General features: G+C 44.3%; 1 protein-coding gene across 1 annotated transcript in view; it reads left to right on the top strand.

The window, feature by feature from the left end:
• ERP29 (endoplasmic reticulum protein 29) overlaps nt 1-15162 on the top strand; it is a 68596-nt gene extending 53434 nt beyond the window's left edge. Inside the window, exon 3 of the mRNA XM_063963902.1 lies at nt 14606-15162. Within this exon, the coding sequence (XP_063819972.1) occupies nt 14606-15105 (500 nt within the window). The 3' untranslated portion in view covers nt 15106-15162. The remainder of the gene's footprint in view (nt 1-14605) is intronic.
• The last annotated feature ends 6550 nt before the right edge of the window (nt 15163-21712 follow it).

The raw sequence follows: 21712 nt of genomic DNA, 5'->3' as shown, positions 1-21712 counted from the left end.
CCGGAATGGGTGGATATGCTGAATGTCTTGAATGCAAATGTCAATCTATTGCATAAAAGATTAGACAAGGCAGAAGCTAGGGATCAGTCAGGTAGCCAGTCCATGCCTGTCCCTGGGGCGCCAGGTCCTTCGGGGTCTCAGAAGCGCACCATATCCCAGATCTATGACACAGATACCGACACAGATACTGACTCTAGTGTCGACTATGAAGATGCAAAATTACAGCCGAAGGTGGCTAAGGGTATACGGTACATGATTATTGCCATTAAAGAGGTTTTGCATATTACTGAGGAACCCCCTGTCCCTGACACGAGGGTACACATGTATAAAGGGAAAAAGCCTGAAGTCACTTTTCCATCCTCATTTGAATTAAGTGACTTGTGCGAAAAGGCTTAGGAATCTCCGGATAGGAGACCACAAGTTCCCAAAAGGATTCTCATGGCGTATCCTTTTCCACAAACTGATAGGATACGCTGGGAATCTTCGCCAAAAGTTGACAAGGCGCTGACACGTTTGTCCAAAAAGGTGGCACTGCCTTCTCAGGATACGGCTTCCCTCAAGGAACCTGCTGAAATTACCTTAAAGCACATTTACAATCATTCTGGTACTATTGCTCGACCGGCTATGGCGTCGGCCTGGGTTTATAGTGCAGTTGTGGCATGGGCAGATTCCTTATCTACGGAAATTGACACCTTAGATAGGGACGCCATTCAAATGACCATAGAGCATATCAGAGATGCTGCCTTGTATATGAGGGATGCTCAGAGAGACATTTGTTTATTAAGCTCCGGAATAAATGCTATGTCTATTTCTGCTAGGCGGCTCTTGTGGACCCGACAGTGGACGGAAGATGCCGATTCAAAGCGGCATATGGAGTCCTTGCCTTACAAAGGGGTGGAGTTGTTTGGAGACGGCCTCTCGGATCTTGTCTCTACGGCTACGGCTGGTAAGTCAAATTTCTTACCTTATGTCCTCCCGCAGCATACAAAAAAGGCACCTCATTATCAAATGCAGTCCTTTCGTTCCAATAAAAACAAGAAGGTACGTGGATCATCCTTTGTTGCCAGAGGGAAAAGCAGGGGAAAAAAGCTGCACACAGCTAGTTCCCAAGAGCAGAAGTCCTCCCCTGCGTCTGCAAAGTCCACCGCATGACGCTGGGGCTTTCAGAGGGGAGGCAGATCTGGTGGGGGCTCGTCTTCGGTTTTTCAGCCACGTCTGGGTTCACTCGCAGGTGGATCCCTGGGCATTAGAGATTGTTTCTCAGGGATACAGGCTGGATTTCGAAGACTTGCCTCCTCGCCGATTTTTCAAATCGGCTCTGCCGGCTTCCCCGTCAGAGAGGGAGCTAGTGTTGGCAGCAATCCAAAAATTGTATATTCAACAGGTGATTGTCACAGTTCCTCATCTCCAGCAAAGAGAGGGATATTACTCAACCCTGTTTGTGGTCCCGAAACCGGACGGTTCGGTCAGACCCATTTTAAACCTGAAATGATGGTGCTCCTGCGCAGGCAGGGGGTCACAATTATCCCATACTTGGACGATCTCCTCATAAAGGCGAGATCTTGGGAGAGGTTGCTGGACAGCGTGTCTCTGTCCATGAAGACGTTGCAGATACACGGCTGGATTCTCAATATACCGAAGTCCCAGCTAGTCCCTACAATGCGTCTGACCTTTTTGGGGCTGATTCTAGACACAGACCAGAAAAAGGTTTTTCTTCCGATCGAAAAGGTTCAGGAACTCATAGCCATGGTCAGGAACCTATTAAAACCAAAAAAGGTTTCAGTGCATCATTGCACGCGGGTCCTGGGGAAGATGGTGGCTTCCTACGAGGCCATCCCTTTCGGCAGGTTCCATGCGAGGACTTTTCAATGTGACCTCTTGGACAAGTGGTCCGGGTCCCATTTACAAATGCATCAAAGGATCACCCTGTCTCCCAGGACCAGGGTATCTCTCCTGTGGTGGCCTGTGGTGGCTGAACAGTGCTCACCTACTAGAAGGTCGCAGGTTCGGCATTCAGGACTGGGTCCTGGTGACCACGGACGCAAGCCTCCGAGGCTGGGGAGCTGTGACACTGGGAAGAAATTTCCAAGGTCTCTGGTCAAGCCTAGAGTCTTGTCTCCACATCAACGTCCTGGAGTTGAGGGCCATATACAACACCCTGCGTCAAGCGGAGGAATTGCTTCGTCGAAAACCGGTTCTGATTCAGTCCGACAATGTCACGGCAGTGGCTCATATAAACCGCCAAGGCGGAACAAGGAGCAGAATGGCCATGGCAGAAGCGACCAGGATTCTACGCTGGGCGGAAGGCCATGTAAGCGCGCTGTCAGCGGTGTTCATCCCGGGGGTGGACACCTGGGAGGTGGACTTCCTCAGCAGGCACGACCTGCATCCGGGAGAGTGGGGACTTCATCAAGAAGTCTTTGCACAGATCACGGATCGTTGGGGACTGCCTCAAATCGACATGATGGCATCCCGTCTCAACAAAAAGCTAAAGCGGTATTGCGCCAGGTCAAGGGACCCTCAGGCGGTAGTGGTAGACGCTCTGGTGACACCTTGGGTGTTCAGATCGGTCTGTGTTTCCTCCTCTTCCTCTCATACCCAAGGTGTTGAGAATGATACAAAGAAGCAGGGTCAGAACAATACTCATTGTTCCGGATTGGCCACGGAGGACTTGGTATCCGGAGCTGCAAGAGTTGCTCGCAGGGGATCCGTGGCCTCTTCCTCTAAGGCAGGACCTGCTGCGGCAGGGGCCCTGTCTGTTCCAAGACTTACCGCGGCTGCGTTTGACGGCATGGCGGTTGAACGCCGGAGCCTAGCGGAAAAAGGGATTCCGGAGGAAGTCATTCCTACCCTGATCAAGGCTAGGAAAGACGTGACGTTAAAACATTATCACCGTATATGGCGGAAATATGTTTCTTGGTGTGAGGCCAGAGCTGCTCCTACGGAAGAGTTCCATTTGGGCCGTCTACTTCACTTCCTTCAAACAGGAGTGACTTATGGACCCTAATTTTAGGCCCAAAAGGTCCAGATTTCGGCCTTATCCATTTTCTTTCAAAGAGAATTGGCATCTATTCCTGAAGTACAGACCTTTGTGAAGGGAGTGCTGCATATTCAGCCTCCCTTTGTGCCTCCGGTGGCGCCTTGGGATCTTAACGTGGTGTTACGTTTCCTAAAGTCACCTTGGTTTGAACCACTCAAAACTGTGGAATTGAAATACCTCACGTGGAAAGTGGTCATGTTGTTGGCGTTAGCTTCGGCAAGACGTGTTTCAGAATTGGCGGCTTTATCACATAAAAGCCCATACTTGGTTTTTCACGTGGATAGGGCAGAGTTGAGGACTCGCCCTCACTTTCTGCCAAAAGTGGTCTCATCTTTTCATGTGAACCAACCTATTGTCGTGCCTGTGGCTACACGGGACTTGGAGGATTCCGAGTCCCTGGATGTAGTCAGGGCTTTGAAGATTTATGTGACCAGAACGGCTAGAATCAGGAAGACTGAAGCTTTGTTCGTTCTGTATGCGTCCAACAAGGTTGGCGCTCCTGCTTCAAAGCAGACTATTGCTCGCTGGATCTGTAACACGATTCAGCAGGCGCATTCTACGGCAGGATTGCCGTTACCGAAATCGGTAAAGGCCCACTCCACTAGGAAAGTGGGCTCTTCTTGGGCGGCTGCCCGAGGGGTCTCGGCATTACAGTTGTGCCGAGCAGCTACTTGGTCGGGGACAAACACCTTTGCAAAGTTCTATAAGTTTGATACCCTGGCTGAGGAGGACCTCCTGTTTGCTCAATCGGTGCTGCAGAGTCATCCGCACTCTCCCGCCCGTTTGGGAGCTTTGGTATAATCCCCATGGTCCTTACGGAGTCCCAGCATCCTCAAGGACGTTAGAGAAAATACGATTTTACTTACCGGTAAATCTATTTCTCGTAGTCCGCAGAGGATGCTGGGCGCCCGTCCCATGTGCGGACTTCTTCTGCAAGACTTGTATATAGTTATTGCTTACATAAGGGTTATGTTATAGTTTTTCGGTGGAACCGTGGCTATGTTGTTGTTCATACTGTTAACTGGGTAAGTTTATCACAAGTTATACGGTGTGATTGGTGTGGCTGGTATGGATCTCGCCCTTAGATTTACAAAAATACTTCCTCGTACTGTCCATCTCCTCTGGGCACAGTTTCCCTAACTGAGGCCTGGAGGAGGGGCATAGAGGGAGGAGCCAGTGCACACCCAGAGTCCAAAGCTTTCTTAAAGTGCCCTATCTCCTGCGGAGCCCGTCTATTCCCCATGGTCCTTACGGAGTCCCAGCATCCTCTACGGACTACGAGAAATAGATTTACCGGTAACTAAAATCTTATTTTCTCATGCCGGCTGTCAGTATACTGACAGTGGCATCCTGTCTGCCGGCAGCGAGTGCTGCTCGCTACAGGTTATATTCCCACTTGGTTAGTGGCGTGGATTCCGGGCATCAGTATTTCACTGGCTGTCAGGATTCCAGCGTCATTCTCCTGAACAACAGGATCCCGACAGCTAGTATTTTAACTGCATCCCATATATATATAAGAGGTTATGGGCATAATATATATAGTGGGTGATAGGAAGGAGTGATGTGCATAACATATACAGTATAGGGGGTGATGGGAAGGAGTGACGGGCATAACATATATAGGGGGTGATGGGAAGGAGTGATGGGCATAACATATATAGGGGGTGATGGGAAGGAGTGATGGGCATAACATATATAGGGGGTGATGGGAAGGAGTGATAGGCATAACATATATAGGGCATAACATATATAGGGTGTGATGGGAAGGAGTGATGGGCATAACATACATAGGGGATGATGGGAAGGAGAGATGGGCATAATAAATATAGAGGGTAAGGGGAGGGTGTGATGGGCATAAGTAGGGAGGGGAGGAGTCAGGATTCATTTTGAAACTGCCCACCTATAACAAAAGTCTAAATCCGCCCCTGTCCCTTCACTGCTGAGGGTTGCTTAATCCGGGATGAGCCTATTTTACTCCTTGTGTGTTAGTCACATGCGAACATCAATATCACTATTTTTCGGGTGTAGTATGGTATGCCGGCGGCCAGGCTACCGGCGACCAGCATACCTTCGCCGGGTGCCCGACCGCCGGCATATCGACAGCGTGGTGAGCGCAAATAAGCCCCTTGCGGGCTCGCTACGCGCGCCACGCTATTTATTCTCCCTCCACGGGGGTAGTGGACCCCCACGAGGGAGAATACCTGTCGGTATGCCGAATGTCGGGATTCCGGCGCCGGTATATTGTGCGCCGGGATCCCGACATTCGGCATACTGAAGACCACCCCTATTTTTCTTATAGTGAAATCATTTTAATCAGCAGAGTCTGCTTGTGCATCCAATTTGCATAACGATGTGAATCAGATGCATTTTTGGCAAAAATAAAGAAATGTCCGACACTAAGGGAGTAGTACGGGACCTGTCAGCTCACTCATGACAGGCATCTCCCGCTACGTGGCTTATTGAGGCTAGAAGTGAGGACACATCTGTAACTATAAGTCCTAAAATGGTGGAAAAAGGGAACATCGAGCCTATCCCTTTCCAGTGCTTTCTGTTTTATTTTATTTTATGTAATTCCTTAAGATTTTGTCGTCATCGAGCACTTGTGCAACAATGTCAGTTTCCGGGAACCTTCTGTCTGGCAACACTCCCCATCGGTGCTCTGAAACGTGGGGTGCAGGTAAGCTATTCTTTTTCTCAATAGACCCTATCGCTGCAGACAGTGTACCCCACTTTCCAGTGAAAGGGTTCAAGTATGATTTTGCTAACATAAAACTTTAAGCAGTCTCATGATCTGTGTACAGGAACATGTTCACCTTTGTGACTGTTAATTTACCTTTGCACCTGCACAGAGTGCATCTGGCAGCTATCCTGCTGTACAGTATTTTAGCTGTGTGGATTTATGGAAGGCAGCCTGACAAAGCTGTGAGGGTGAGCCACATTCATGTTAAGTCTGTCTACTTCCTTGTACTCACTGCGGGGAGTCCAGCAATCTTTTTTTAAGCTGTGCACTTAAAAGTTTTTTGTAGGTTGACTCCACCTTGCTCTCTCCGACTTAGTGATAAACAATTTAAACACATTCCCAACACAGAATGTAGTCAGTTGGTCGACATTCCTGGCAGGGCTGTAGAGTGCAGCGCGGGCCTGGGTAAAGATGGCGGCGTGGCATAAAGGGGGCATGTTTATGTCTCCCACAAATTTTTTTGCAGCACCACAGTGGGGCGCCATTCAGATCTGGGGGGTGTGCGGGGGAGTACCACCAAATATTACCGTGCTTGCTCCGGTAAGCGGTCTCTCCTCCTTGGCCAGTTCTGTCTTCCCAGTGATATTTGGGAAGATGGTGCATGTGCACTAGAGAGCAAAGACTCTGGCATGGTGCCAGAGTCTGTGCTTTTAATGTGCAGCTCTACCTTCCTGAGGATATCACTGGGAAGATGGTGCCGGCGATGAAGTAGGGACCCGCTTCCCAGATTAAGATAAGTATACTCTGTGTGGGGGCAGTGGACCTGGGTTCCTGCATGCCCCTCCTGCAAAACTAGGCCTGTGTAATTAATGGTTTTGCCTATTAGAGAAAGAATTAGCCCATAGTGCAATCAGATGGGCTTGTTGATACAATAAAAAGCATGTCATAGCACTGTCATAGATCGCACCATTTACTGGGACACTTTTCTTTCATGTCCTGAGAATATGTTTAGTGTGTATGAGATTCAACCTTAACATACTTACCTGCTCTCCCAGAATGTCCAGAGACTCCAAAGTGTAGTTCCAAGGCCTGCACATCTCTCCTGACACGGTGGAAGTCCATAGGTGTCCAGACATTTGAGAGGCGCCAGTCAATGCTGTTGGGAGAACAGCGCTCTGCACTGCATCCGTCACATAGTACAGAGCAGGCAGACACTATGACCCGCTGCGACTCTCACAGTAGGTCAGTCCTGCAACATGCGCTACTGCACATGTACGGTCATGTCGCGGGTCTCTCTCCTCTTTGCCATAGATGTTCCCCAGACCCTGCTACAGCCACAAAGGCTGTGTGCCTATGCTGCACCAACACTGCTTAGGTGGCCAAGCACCCTACTGCCCTCACAGTGAGCTATCTGCACCAGATGCACTACAATGCCCAGGAAACCCTATACACTCTAGGATGCCACTGTGTAGCTCCTGCTGGTGAGATACCTGCATTGCTACTGTATAACCCCTGCACCAGGTAGGTGGTGTGGCAGATTACTCCAGATGCCCTGGAGGGGTCAACTTTTAGCGATTTAGGGGCTCCAAAATGAACTTTTGCCCCTCCCCCAACCCAAAGAGTTTCTGACACCCCTGTGGCAGTCTGATGGAACAGTGCAGCGAGTTGCGGCTTTGTAAAGTAAGAATGGAGGTGCAAGGTAACATGCCCCTGCACCTTCCAGCTGTTCCATCCCCATCAGCTTCTCCTGGGGGCCCAGATTAAAAAAAATAAAAAATCACCATATATGCCTTCTATATAAAACCCAAGCACCAGGAAAACCCTAAAATATTTAAAAATGCCCCAGACTGGGGGATTTGCTTTCAAAATGGAGTAAGCTGAAAATACCCAAATCTTTTATTAGATTACACTTGTAATAAGTGTCAGAACTACTACTGGCTCGGAATTTGTTAAGAGCAGATGTCTGTTTTGACATTATTTAGCATGACAGCCTATTGATTTAAAAAGGTTTGTTTCTCTGATGGGCAGACTTTCTGCTGAGATTAACAAACACAATAATGTCCTGGAGCCTTTGCTAGGAGTTAGCTCGACCTCTACAAGAATTAATGAGTTGTCTGCAGGATACTGTTTGAATGAAAGAACAGATAACAGATTATCAGCTTCTAGCAAGATCGGTTACTTAAAAAAAAAAAAAAAAAAGCAGCAGCCACCTGTCATTATAATTTGTTATTGTATACATAGAGTTGGGGCATGTGTCCTCATGTGCTCCTAGAGGAGACTGTTGTAAATACTGCAGGCCTTTGTTTGAACATATATAACATTTTATGTCACATGTTTTTACAGCATATTTACACTAGTGGTCCAAAGTTTTAGAACAGTCCTATTATTGAAATTTACAGTTTAATGTCTCGATGTACTTTGAAAACAAAATATAGAAAAAATAACCAAACAATTGGAGATTAAAAAGAAAAAAAAGATTTTTTTTTAACAAACTCAATTTTTTTGTCTCATCACAGTAGCCAATTTATGCAGATATAGCCATGTTCTAAAGTTTTGAGAATGACACAACTATTGGTTTTCACAAAGTTTGCTGCTTCAGTGTTTTAGACCATTTTGTCAGATGTTACTATGGTATACTGAAGTAAAATTACAAGCATTTCATAGGTGTCAAAGGCTTTTATTGACAATTACATTAAGTTTATGCAAAGAGTCAATGGGGGTCATTCCGAGTTGTTCGCTCGGTAAATTTATTCGCATCGCAGCGATTTTCCGCTTAGTGCGCATGCGCAATGTCCGCACTGCGACTGCTCCAAGTAAATTTGCTATGCAGTTAGGAATTTTACTCACGTTTTTTTCTTCGTTCTGGTGATCGTAATGTGATTGACAGGAAGTGGGTGTTTCTGGGCGGAAACTGGCCGTTTTATGGGTGTGTGCGAAAAAACGCTACCGTTTCTGGGAAAAACGCGGGAGTGGCTGGAGAAACGGAGGAGTGTCTGGGCGAACGCTGGGTGTGTTTGTGACGTCAAACCAGGAACGACAAGCACTGAACTGATCGCAGATGCCGAGTAAGTCTCGAGTTACTCAGAAACTGCAGAGAGATGTCTTATCGCAATATTGCAAATCTTTCGTTCGCAATTTTGATAAGCTAAGATTCACTCCCAGTAGGCGGCGGCTTAGCGTGTGCAAAGCTGCTAAAAGCAGCTTGCGAGCGAACAACTCGGAATGACCCCCAATATTTGCAGTGTTGACAGTTATTTTTCAAGACCTCTGCAATTCGGCCTGGCATGCTGTCAATCATCTTCTGGGCTACATACTGACTGATGGCTGCCCATTCTTGCCTAATCAATGCTTGCAGTTTGTCAGAATTTGTGGGTTTTTGTTTGTTCACCCGCCTCTCAAGCATTGACCACAAGTTCTCAATGGGGATTAAGGTCTGGAGACTTTTCTGGGCATGGACCCAAAATGTTGATGTTTTGTTCCCGAGCCACTTAGTTATCACTTTTGCTTTATGGCAAGGTGCTCCATCATGCTGGAAAAGGCATTGTTCGTCACCAAACTGTTTTTGAATGGTTGGGAGGATTTGCTCTTGGCGGATGTTTTGGTACCATTCTTTATTCATGGCTTTGTTCTTAGGCATAATTGTGAGTGAGCCCACTCCCTTGTCTGAGAAGCATCCCCAAACATGAATGGTCTCAGGATGCTTTACGGTTGGCATAACACAGGACTGATGGTAGCGCTCACCTTTCCTTTTCTGGACAAGCGTTTTTCCAGATGATCCAAACAATCTCAAAGGGGATTCATCAGAGAAAATGACTTTAACTCAGTCCTCAGCATCCTAATCCCAATAACATTTTGCAGAATATCAGTCTGTCCCTGATGTTTTTCCTGGAGAGAAGTGTCTTCTTTGCTGCCCTTCTAGACACCAGGCCATCCTCCAAAAGTCTTCGACTTACTGTGTATGCAGATGTACTCACACCTGCCTGCTGACATTCCTGAGCAAGCTCTGCACTGGCGGTACCCCGATCCCGCAACTTTAGGAGACGGTCCTGGCATTTGCTGGACGTTCTTGGGTGCCCTAAAGCCTTCTTCACAACTATTGAACCTCTCTCCTTGAAGTTCTTGATGATCCGGTAAATGTTTGATTTACAGTAGGTGCAATCTTGCTAGCAGCAATATCCTTGCCTGTGAAGCCCTTTTTGTGCAGGTACCTCTTTGCAGGTAACCATGGTCCTTTTAAAGCTTCCAGTCAGTTATTCTAACTCAATCAGCATGACAGAGTGATTTCCAGCCTTGTCTTCGTCAACACTCTAACCTGTGTTAACGAGAGAATCACTGACATGATGTCAGATGGTCGTTTTGTAGAAGGTCTGAAATGCAGTGGAAATGCTGTTTTTGGGATTAAGTTCATTGTCATGGCAAAGAGGCACTTTGCAACTCATCTGATCACTCTTCATGGCATTCTGGAGTATGTGCAAATTGCAATCATAAAAACTGAGCCAGCAGACTTTGTGAAAACCAATACTTGTGTCATGCTCAATACTTTTGGCCTTGGCTGTATAACCGCTGAATACAATAGAAATCAAATATAGGGGCTAATGTAACAGAGTGTGAGAATCAGAAAGTGAGAGGTTTCCTGTTTTTTTTTTAAAGTGGCAATCCTTTACATGGAAAAATCAACATTGGTTTTCCATGTAAATGATTGCCACTTTAAAAAAGCTAAAAAAAACTCTCACTTTGCTGTTGTCTGCAGCCGCTGGGTGGGGGATCCTGCCATGCTGACCGATCAGCAATGATTGGCAGCATGGAAAACACTGGAGTAGGGAGTGGGAAGACCTTCCGGTTTCTCTGAGAGCAGCAGCAAAGGGAAGTTTCAGCTGCACATGCTGTATATCTGACTGGTCGCATCCTGTGTGACCAGGTCAGATAAAGCACCTGCTGATGTGGTCGCTTCTGATGCGACCAAGTGGTTAATAGCAAATTATGGGATGTTTTGCTATTGACCTTTTAAATTCTGGCCTTATACACACCTGAATGCTTTTATAAGCTGCCACTCTGAATTACTCCCTAAGTCCTCTAATTGTGTACTTAGGGGGTCATTTTTACCTGATCGCAAGCTGCCGTTCATCGCAGTGCAGCGATCAGGTCAGAAGTGCACATGCGCCAGCATACCAGACAGCCAACGGCTGTTGTAGCCCATCGATCACCTCTGCCTGATTGATAATCAGGCAGAGGTGGGCGCTGGGCGGGAGGGGACGGCATTTGGCCGACACTTTGTGGGCGCAGTCCGGCCAACGCAGGCGTGGCCTGACCGTGTGGGGGGCGGGCAGCAGCGGCTGCGTGACATCACACGCAGCCACTGCGACCATCACATTGACGAGTAACTCCTTGCCAGCACGCAGGAGCTGCGGTGGATGGGAGTTACTCTTCAAGTACAAAAGCATCGCCTCCTGAAACCGAACAAGGTCGCGGTGCATCTTTGCTTACGTTTACTGGGAAAGATGGTGGCCTCCTATGAGGCAATCCAATACGGGATATTCCACGCACGTCCCTTCCAGCTGGATCTGCTAGACAAGTGGTCAGGTTCACATCTACAGATGCATCAGATGATATGTCTCTCGCCCAGAGCCAGGATTTCCCTGCTGTGGTGGTTGCAGACCTCTTATCTGGTGGAGGGACCAGCCTTCGGAATTCAGGATTGGATTCTCTTAACCACAGATGTGAGCCTCAGAGGTTGGGGATCAGTGACCCTAGGGGCTCAGTTCCAAGGACAGTGGTCGTGTCAAGAAACAGTCCTTCCAATAAATATTATGGAACTCAGGGCAATTTACAATGCCCTTCTACAGGCCTCATATCTTCTTTGGAATCAGGCCATTCAAGTACAGTCGGACAACGCAATGGTACATAAACCGACAAGGATGGAAAAAAGCAGAGCCGCCATGAGAGAGGTATCCAAGATACTCCTCTGGGCGGAACAAAATACCAAAGCCATATCTGCCATCTTCATTCCGGGAATAGACAACTGGGAAGCAGACTTCCTCAGCAGGCACGACCTGCACTCGGGAGAATGGGGCCTTCATCCGCAGGTGCTCCAGCAGATAGCACAGAGGTGGGGATGTCCGCAAATTGACATGATGGCTTCTCGACTCAACAAGAAGCTCGTGTTATTGTTCCAGGACAAGGGATCCACAGGCGACAGCTGTGGATGCTCTGACGACACCATGGTGTACTTGTTTCCTCCAATTCCTGTACTTCCCAGAGTTCTCAAAAGGATAAGAAGGGAAAGAGTTCAGGCAATTCTGATTACCCCAGATTGGCCGCGCAGAACCTGGTATGCAGACCTCCTGGCCAGGTCAATCAATGATCCTTGGCCTCTGCCGCTTCGGGAGGATCTTCTTCAGCAAGGGCCGTTCGTCTATCCAGACATACCACAGCTACGTTTGACGCCATGACTGTTAAAAGGGAGATTCTAGCCAGAAAGGGTATCCCGGCCAACGTTATCTCAACTATGATCCAAGCCAGAAAGGGGGTCACATCGAAACATTACTATTGCATATGGAAGAGATATATATGTCTTGGTGTGAAGGTCATCAGTATTCTGCTGTGGATTTCAATCTGGGCCATTTCCTGCATTTCCTTCAGTCAGGACTGGACATGGGCCTCCGTTTAGGCTCTATTAAAGTTCAGATTTCGGCTCTGTCTATATTTTTCCAAAAAGAGGTGGCTGCTCTCCCAGAAGTACAGACCTTTCTGCAGGGTGTCCGTCATATTCAGCCTCCCTTTGTGGCCTCCACAGTACCGTGGGATCTCAATTTGGTAATCAAATTCCTCCAGTCTGACTGGTTTGAAGTCTTACACAAGGTTGAGGTGAAATATCTCACGTGGAAGACGGTCATGCTGTTGGCTGTGGCATCGGCAAGACGTGTGTCGGAGCTAGGGGCTTTATCGTGTAAGAGTACTTCCCTGGTGTTTCATGAGGATAGACCTAAATTCAGGACTCGTCAGCAGTTCCTGCCTAAGGTGGTGTCTGCCTTTCATATCAACCAACCAATAGTGGTTCCAGTTGTTGTTGACACTGCTGCTACTCCAAAGTCCTTGGATTTTGTATAGACTTTGAAGATTTATGTCAAGAGGACTGCTCGGACATGGAAGTCCGATTCGCTTTTTGTATTGTTTGATGCCAACAGGATTGGCTGTCCTGCTTCAAAGCAGTCTATTGCACGTTGAATCAGGCTTACTATCCAACAGGCTTACTCAATGGCAGCTTTGCCGATTCCGACGTCGGTTCGGGCTCATTCCACTAGGTCGGTGGGTTCTTCCTGGGCAGCTGCCCGGGGTGTCTCAGCCTTACAGTTGTGTCAAGCTGCCACTTGGTCAGGGTCAAATACGTTTGTTAAGTTTTACAAGTTTGACATCTTAGCTAATGATGACCTTCGGTTTGGGCAATCTATTTTGCAGGTGTCTCAGCACTCTCCCACCCGGTCTGGGAGCTTTGGGACTTCCCCGTGGTACTAAGACCATCCCAGTATCCCCTAGGACGTTAGAGAAAATTGGATTCCTTTTCTCGTAGTTTGTAGGGGATACTGGGCGCCCACCTTGGTGCTTCGGTTTTGTTCCTGCAAACGTTGTTGCTTGTTTTGGGATGGATCAGCCATTGCTGTGTCTGTTTTTCTAGTATGATTATGTTACTATCTTCGTGCCCTTGTGTGCTGGTTCGAAATCTCACCACTTTCCTCTGCTTGTTTCCTTCTCTCAATGAATGTCTGTCTCCTCGGGCACAGTTTCCTAAACTGAGTCCGTTGGAGGGGCATAGGGGAAGGAAGCACGCACACACTCTAGATTTAAAGTGCCAAGGCTCCAATAGGACCCATCTTTACCCCATGGTACTAAGACCATCCCAGTATCCACTATGGACTACCAGAAAAGGAATTACTGGTAGGTATCAAATTCTTATTATTTGCACTGCACATTTAGGGGGGAGATGCACTAAACCTTGGAGAGTGATAAAGTACCAGCCAATCAGCTCCTAACTGCCATGTTACAGGCTGTGATTGAAAAATGACAGGAGCTGATTGGTTGGTAGTTTATCTTTCTCAACTTTATCCTAATCACAAGACAGTCCTCCATAATCAGGACTATCCAAACGAAAGCAGAATGATTACTTGGAACAATATAGTTGAAAAACGTATAATTTAAAAGCTATTCATATGATGAATTGGGATTCCGTTGATGAGAAAAGAATGATGAACAGTACACAAGCTACAGCTAAATGGACCATATTGTCACTAATCAAATTAAGTACATACTGTATAACAAGGTGGAGTGAAAACTGGTTCATAAATTAGTTCTAATCTACAGCAAAGGTTTACATATCTCCCTAATACAGCTATGAAAGTTTTCAGTGTTACACTTTTTCCAAACAGATGTCTTTATCCAGTCCATGAGCTACAGAAACATGGACTTCACTTTCACAAAAAATGGCTACATCTGTGTATGATATTATATGTTGTGGCTACTATATGTGGGCATTTTGTTGCAAGTGATCAAAACCACATTGCCGATATAAAAAAAAACCCATAATTTCCCTTTCCCATAATGATACATCAGTGGTATAATCCTTCTTGCAGAGCAGTGGTTCTCAAACTCGGTTCTCAAGACACCCTAACAGTCCATGTTTTCAGGATATCCATCTTGAGCACAGGTGACTTAATCAGTACCTCATTCATTTTAATTTAACCATGTGTTCAACCATGGATATACTTAAAACCTGGACTGTTAGGGGGCCTTGAGGACTGATTTTGGGAAGCACTGCTGTAGAGCATTATACACAATACATTTTGACAACAGTCGCAAGGCTTGTTACTGTTACTGTTCTTGTTCTTATACAGATTATGGAGATAAACTTAATATGGAGTTGGGAGAGCGCTACAAGCGGGACAATGAAAACTTCCCATACTTCTACCTGTTTGTGGATGGTGATATTGATAATCCTATTCCTTATACTGGAGCGGTGAAGACGAGTGCGATCCAACATTGGTTGAAGTCTCATGGAGTATACTTGGGCATGCCAGGTTGCCTGGAAGAATATGATAAATTGGCTGGAGAATTCCTAAAGTCCGTAAATAAAGAAGAGAGGAATGAACTACTGAGGAAAGGCCAGGCTATGCTGGTAGATGTTGGAGAGCTGGAAAAACAGTCTGCAGAGCAGTATATAAAGATCATGAGCAAAATCTTGACCCAAGGGGAGAACTTTGCTAACAGCGAGTTTGAACGTATTACAAAACTGATTGACAAGAATAAAATGAGTGACTTTAAGAAGGAGGACCTGCAGCAGAGGCTCAATATTCTCAGCAGTTTCCAGAGCAAACAAGACAAAGAGGAACTCTGACCTGAGCCTCATTTGCCACTTATGTTTTGAAATAAAACAATACTTGTATTATATATAGCCCTGAGAGCTTCCCAGCTGGTCTTTTCTTTACATTTCAGATATACAGTATTGCATTCAATCAAATGAGCATATTACATATATGAAGAATCCCTGGATTTAAATATACACAGTGGGGTATATTTACTAAAAATCGTATTTTCCCGTTTGAGGTCAAAGTTCAATCACGAATGACATCGAAAGTGTAAATATGCAACTTTTTGAATTTAGTACGACTAATTTACTTAGCTGCTGTATTCTGCATTTTCGGTTTTACCGATGTCGATGTCATTCGTTTTTTTAGGCAGTGTTTTACGTGAGTGACTTGTAAAACACTGCCGACTTTAATACAATGAATCTCGGCCGGATCTGAGAGATCCGTGCTGGGCTTCATTGTGCACCTTTATTAAAAAAAAAAAACATTAAAATAAAAAAAAAAAATTGCGTTGGGTCCCCCCTCCTAAGCCAAACCATCCTCGGGCTCTTTGAGCCGATCCTGGTTGCAAAAATATGGGGGAAAAAATGATAGAGGTTCCCCCATATTTAAACAACCAGCACTGGGCTCTGCGCCTGGTCCTGGTTCCAAAAATACGGGGGACAAAAAGCGTAGGGGTCCCCCGTATTTCTGAAACCAGCACCGGGCTCCACTAGCCAGATACATAATGCCACAGCCGGGGGACACTTTTATATAGCTCCTGGCGGCCCTGGCATTACATAACCAACTAGTCACCCCTGGCCGGGGTACCCTGGAGGAGTGGGGACCCCTTCAATCAAGGGGTCCCCCCCTCCAGCCACCCAAGGACCAGGGGTGAAGCCCGAGGCTGTCCCCCCCATCCAAGGGCTGCGGATGGGAGGCTGATAGCCGTTGTGTAAAAAAATGAATATTGTTTTTAGTAGCAGTACTACAAGTCCCAGCAAGCCTCCCCCGCAAGCTGGTACTTGGAGAACCACAAGTACCAGCATGCGGAGGAAGACCGGGCCCGCTGGTACCTGTAGTACTACTACTAAAAAAATACCCCAATAAAAACATAAGACACACACCTTGAAAGTATAACTTTAATGCATACATACACACCTCCATATACACATACTTACCTTATGTTCACACGAGGGTCGGTCCTCTTCTCCATGTAGAATCCATGGTGTACCTGTGGAAAAAATTATACTCCCAAAATCCAGGGTAGAAGGCTCCTCTTGTAATCCATTTGTAATCCAGGTACTTGTCAAAATAAAAAAACGGACACCCGACCTCGCACTGAAAGGGGCCCCATGTTTTCACATGGGACCCCTTTCCCCGAATGCCAGAAACCCCCTCTGACTTATGTCTAAGAGGGTTCCTTCAGCCAATCAGGGAGCGCCACATTGTGGCACCCTCCTGATTGGCTGTGTGCTCCTGTACTGTATGACAGGCGTCACACGGCAGTGTTACAATGTAGCGAGAAAAAAGGGGTGAGGGAATGTGATCAAAGGCGCCCAAAATTTAGGAGGAAAGTTTGGAAATAATGTTAGTCATAAAAAATAAAAGAGTTTTGACATGAAATAAATGAAGAAATGGTGGATACAACAATACTTATGGGTTCTTCTAGATGTTCTCAATCAGCTGTCCGTTTGTGATTTAAATCCTCAGACAATCCTCAATTGATATGTGAAAACAAAAAAGTAAGAAAAAAAAAAACCAATGTGTAGTACAATTGTTGTAAAGAATGTCTTAATAAGGGTGTCCAGAAAATGAAACCCTGGTGAATGAGGGGCTTGATAGTAGAAAGGATAGATTCTCGCCACCAATATTCTCAGGGTTCAAGACGTACCGAAACTCACATAATATATTGTAGGAATAAACATATAAAGGTATCTTTGTTTGATTTTAGGTACAGCGTACCTCACTCACATGTCCAGTAGGTGTTCTCCACATATAAAGGTATCTTTAGCGGTCTTTAATAATGGTCCAAAGCGGTAAATTTATAAAAGAAAAAGTTTTTTATTTGACATGAGTCAAAAAGAGTAAAAAAATACAGGTAATTTACAATTTGACCTTATCCGTCGGGCAAAAAAATGGGGGTAACGGGAGATAAGATTGAAAAAATCTCCAAATGCTAGAAGGTAGTCCGGAATCCCCTCTATAAGCAGAAACCCCCAAAGAGATACCTTTAAGATGGTCAAAAACCTGTTTAAAAGTGTGAATCCACGCTCAGCATGCACCAACGACGTTTCAACCGTGTCGGTCTTTTTCAAGGTGTATGAAAGCTATTTATCCTATTGCACAGGAAATGATCATTTTGCAATGCATGATGGTAACAAAACGTTTTTTGTCTTTGTAATAATAATAACAATGGGTATACAAATGAGGACAATGCTTATAAGGTAACCGTTTGTGTGTATATTTTGAATGTGAATAAATTAAAAAACTGGACATTGGTGAAAGAATAAACATAAAAGCAAAAGAAACGCCGGACCGGAAGTTACTTTGGTCCGCATTGCGTTCCAAATACCGGAAGTGGGAACATGCGTTCCACACGACCGGAAGTGCGTTCCACTGAATGTACGATAAACCGGAAGTGACCTGGTTAGGCGTGATACATAAAGGGAAGGACGCCATGCGTTCCACCTGACAGGAAATTGTGTTCCACAAGCATGAATATATGTGGATACATGGCAGTTTATACAATAAAACTATGCATTTAATATAATTAATAAATGGAAAAGCATATTATACTGTTCTATTCTTGAAGCAGTTTTGACCATTTCAGATACAACATAATTATCAACATATATGATAGTAAAAAACGGAAGTGCATTCCACTGCATGTGCACCAAACCGGAAGAGCCTGTGGCTTGGTGTAACAGAAAGTTGGGTTCCACAAGAATGAATTTATGTGGATAAAATTACATGGTTAATTAGTGAAAAAGCATATTATGTTGTTAAAACAATTTTATGTTGTTAAAACAATTTGAAATGGGACCTGATTTTAAACACATATTGGTAATACGAATAAATAATAAAAAAAAATATAAAAAAATAAATAAAATAAAAAAAATATATAAAAAATAAAATAAAAAATAAAATAAAATATAAAATAAGAAATTTATGGCCATAATTAATGCATGACTGAAAGAAAAATAGAAAATTTAAAATTAGGAAGTTTAAGATTAGGAATATATGAAGGAAAATGGATAAAAATATAATGAAAAAAGGGGCGTTTCACAAAAACCATTTTAACTCAAAATCGGAATTAAGACCGGCGGGCATAATTGTATTGAGTTTGAAAATCCATTGCATTTCTGCCCTGGCGAGATTCCCGTCCGTATCTCTGTCCTTCCAAGTTGCTTTGACGTGTTGTATGCCAATAAAAGACATGATGTGTTTTATAGATGAGTTATGTTTTTTTAAAAAATGATCAGAAAGTGTGTGGGTAGTGACGCCTTTTTTGATGTTTCTCAAATGCTCGGCAAGGCGTGTCATGAGTGATCTGCCTGTTCTTCCTATATAAACTAAGCCGCAGCTGCACTTTATGTAGTATACCACATTGGTTGTGTGGCAAGTGATAAAATCTTTTATTGTATAGTTGTTGTTATTATGAGTGAATTCAGTATATTTTGAGGTGGTTGATGGTACGGACCTGCAGACTATGCAGGTCCCACATCTATGAAATCCCTTTGTTCTAATGGGATTGAGGGAGTCAAAGGGCAGGGAACTTTTTACTAGAGTGTTTTTTAAGTTGTTGCTTCTTCTGTATATGAATTTTGGTCTATCGGGTATGATGTTCTTCAGAACCGGGTCTCTTAATAGTAAATGCCAGTGTTTTTTTATGATCTGTTCTTGTTTTCTGGAATCAGAACTGAACCCAGATATGAAGGCCAGTTCATTTACATTGGTCTTAATTTTGCGCTGTGGTTCCAAAATGTCCTTTCTTTGTATCTTTTCTACTTCACATTCTGCCTTTTCCAGTAGTTCTTTGTTATAACCTTTATCAAGGAATTTCTTTTTCATTGTATTTTTTTGAATTTGATAATCAAAGTTATCACTGCAGTTCCTTTTTAAACGGAGGAACTGTCCTTTAGAAATACCTTTCAACCAGTTTGGGTGGTGTTGACTGTTAAAGGGGATAATGCTATTACAATCCGTTGGTTTGGAATACCCTTTGGTGTGTATCTTATTGTCTTTAATAAAGATAGTGAGGTCAAGAAAATTGATGTTTTCTTGACTAATGGTGAAAATCAATTGGATATTTAAAGAATTCGAGTTTAAAGAGGAGCAGAAAGTATCTAACTCCAAACGGTCTCCATGCCAGATAAAGAGGATATCATCAATGTATCGGCACCATGACACCAGGCTCGCACCAGCTAAAGGGCTATTCCAGACTGCATCTTCTTCCCACTTTGCCATAAATAAATTAGCATAGCTTGGTGCGAACCTGGTGCCCATAGCGGTGCCGACCTTCTGAAGATAATAGTCCCCCTGGAAGAAGAAAAAATTGTTTTCCAAGATAAATGCGATACTTTCGATGATAAATTCTATTCTTTCCGTAGTCATAGCGGTTTTCTCTAAATGCCATTTCGTGGCTTCGATGCCAGCCGTGTGGTCGATGATAGTATATAACGAAGTGACATCAGCTGTTACTAGAAAGTAGTTCTCTTCCCATCGTATTTTCTCTAGCTTGTTAATAATATCGGTGGTGTCTTTTAAGTATGATCTCCCTTGAACTACTATTTCTTGTAGAAAGAAGTCGACCATCTCTGATAGGTTGGTGGTGAGGCTGCCAGTCCCCGAAATGATGGGTCGTCCTGGGGGTTTCTCCGCATTCTTATGTACTTTGGGTAAAGTATAGATTGTGGGGGTTTTGGGGTGTTGTATGTTTAAAAATTCAAACTCCCTTTTACTAAGTACCCCTTTTTCCAGATATTTGCTGATGAGTTTCCCGTAGTTGGTTTTGATTTTAGCAGTCGGATCAGTTCGTAATTTTTGATATGTCCCGTTGGAATTGAGTTGCGATAATATTTCCTCCTTGTAATCAATTTTGTTTTGGATCGTGATGCCACCTCCTTTATCACAAGGTTTTATTATAATATCCATATCCTCTTTGAGGGATTTGAGGGCCTGTTTCTCCTTGATTGAAATATTAGTTCGTGAACGATTTTTTGAGGGTGTTTTGGACGATTTCATATGATGGACGTCTTCTAAGACAGATTTGGTAAAACTGTCTATCATACACCCTTTCAGATGTACTGGATGAAAGGTGGATTTTTTCCTAAAAGGCGTTGCACCTTCATCTTCCTTTTGTGTCTCTGTAATATTGGTGGCAAAAAACTTCTTTAATAGGAGTTTTCTTGAAAATTTATGAATATCAATGTGTGCCTCGAACGGGTTCGTTTTTGCTGTGGGGGCAAATTTTAGGCCCTTTTGGAGGATATGTGTTTCCTCTGTGGTGAGGGTCCTGGAGCTCAAGTTGAAAATTTTGACTTGATCTGAGTTAACTTGATTGATGTCTGTGGACTTGGCGGATTTCTTGCGTCTGTTATTTCTCCCCCCTCGTTTACCCCTCTTTTTCTTTATTGGAACCTGGTATTCCTGTACCTCTCTCTCTGTCCTAAAAAAGGTCCCTGATCTTGTCTGAAATTCAGTGGTTCAAATCTATTGTACATGTTGACTGGGGGTCTGGTATCCCATCTGTTGTTGCGATAGTTGGATCGATATGTTCTTTTCGGGTATATCCAATTATTACGTGGTGGAAAATCCCTACCTCTGTTGTAATAATCGTAATTATCCCTTGGAGGATGTTGGTAATTTTCATAGACTGGAATTCTCTCCTTATTGTCTTCTTCCTCATATTCTTTTTGATCTTCAAAATGTGTTTTCTTCTTATTCTTATTTTTCTTCTTCATTAGTTGGAATGAAGGAATGTCAATGGAATTGAATTGATCTTCTTTTCTATCTTTGGTTTTCTTCTTTTTAAGAGTTTTTCCACCATTTCTGTAGAACTCATGGTCCCTTTTCAGTTTCCTTTGTTTTTTCTCTACTAATATTTTGGTATGTTTGTCGATCCTAATTTCTAGTTCCTTGTCGAGAATGGTATATTCCGGGAGTTCCTGAAAAGGCTTGACCAGGGTTTGAAGATTTTTTATTTGATCATTGAGATTGAGTAACTTGTCCCTTCTTTCCTTTATTATTAGATGCATTAGAGAGAATGAGCATGTATCAATTATTTTTGCCCATTCTTTTTTAAAATGCTCGCTAGAATCATTAAAGGTGGGCTGTTTTTTGAATCTCAAACCTTTCGGGATGATGTCATCTTTCAAATATTTATCCAAGGTTGCCACTTCCCACCATAGTGCATTTTCCTTTACGAGTAAATTTCCTAATTTGTTCATAGCTGTTTCAAGGTCTTCATCGGTGATATCTTCACTTTCCTCACAACAATCTAATAGGAAGGCTTCTTTTAGGGAATTCTGTCTTACTTCTAAATGTCTAAATATGGCTGCTGCCTAAGTTCAACAAGTTGGGGTGGAGCTAATCAGAAAATGGAAAAAGGTGAACTCTGGCGCAATAGGATAGGTCAACCCAATCACATCCCTA

This window comes from Pseudophryne corroboree, chromosome 1, assembly GCF_028390025.1.
Source record: "Pseudophryne corroboree isolate aPseCor3 chromosome 1, aPseCor3.hap2, whole genome shotgun sequence".
In the NCBI taxonomy this organism is placed as follows: domain Eukaryota; kingdom Metazoa; phylum Chordata; class Amphibia; order Anura; family Myobatrachidae; genus Pseudophryne; species Pseudophryne corroboree.
This window is presented reverse-complemented; position numbering and strand designations above follow the sequence as displayed.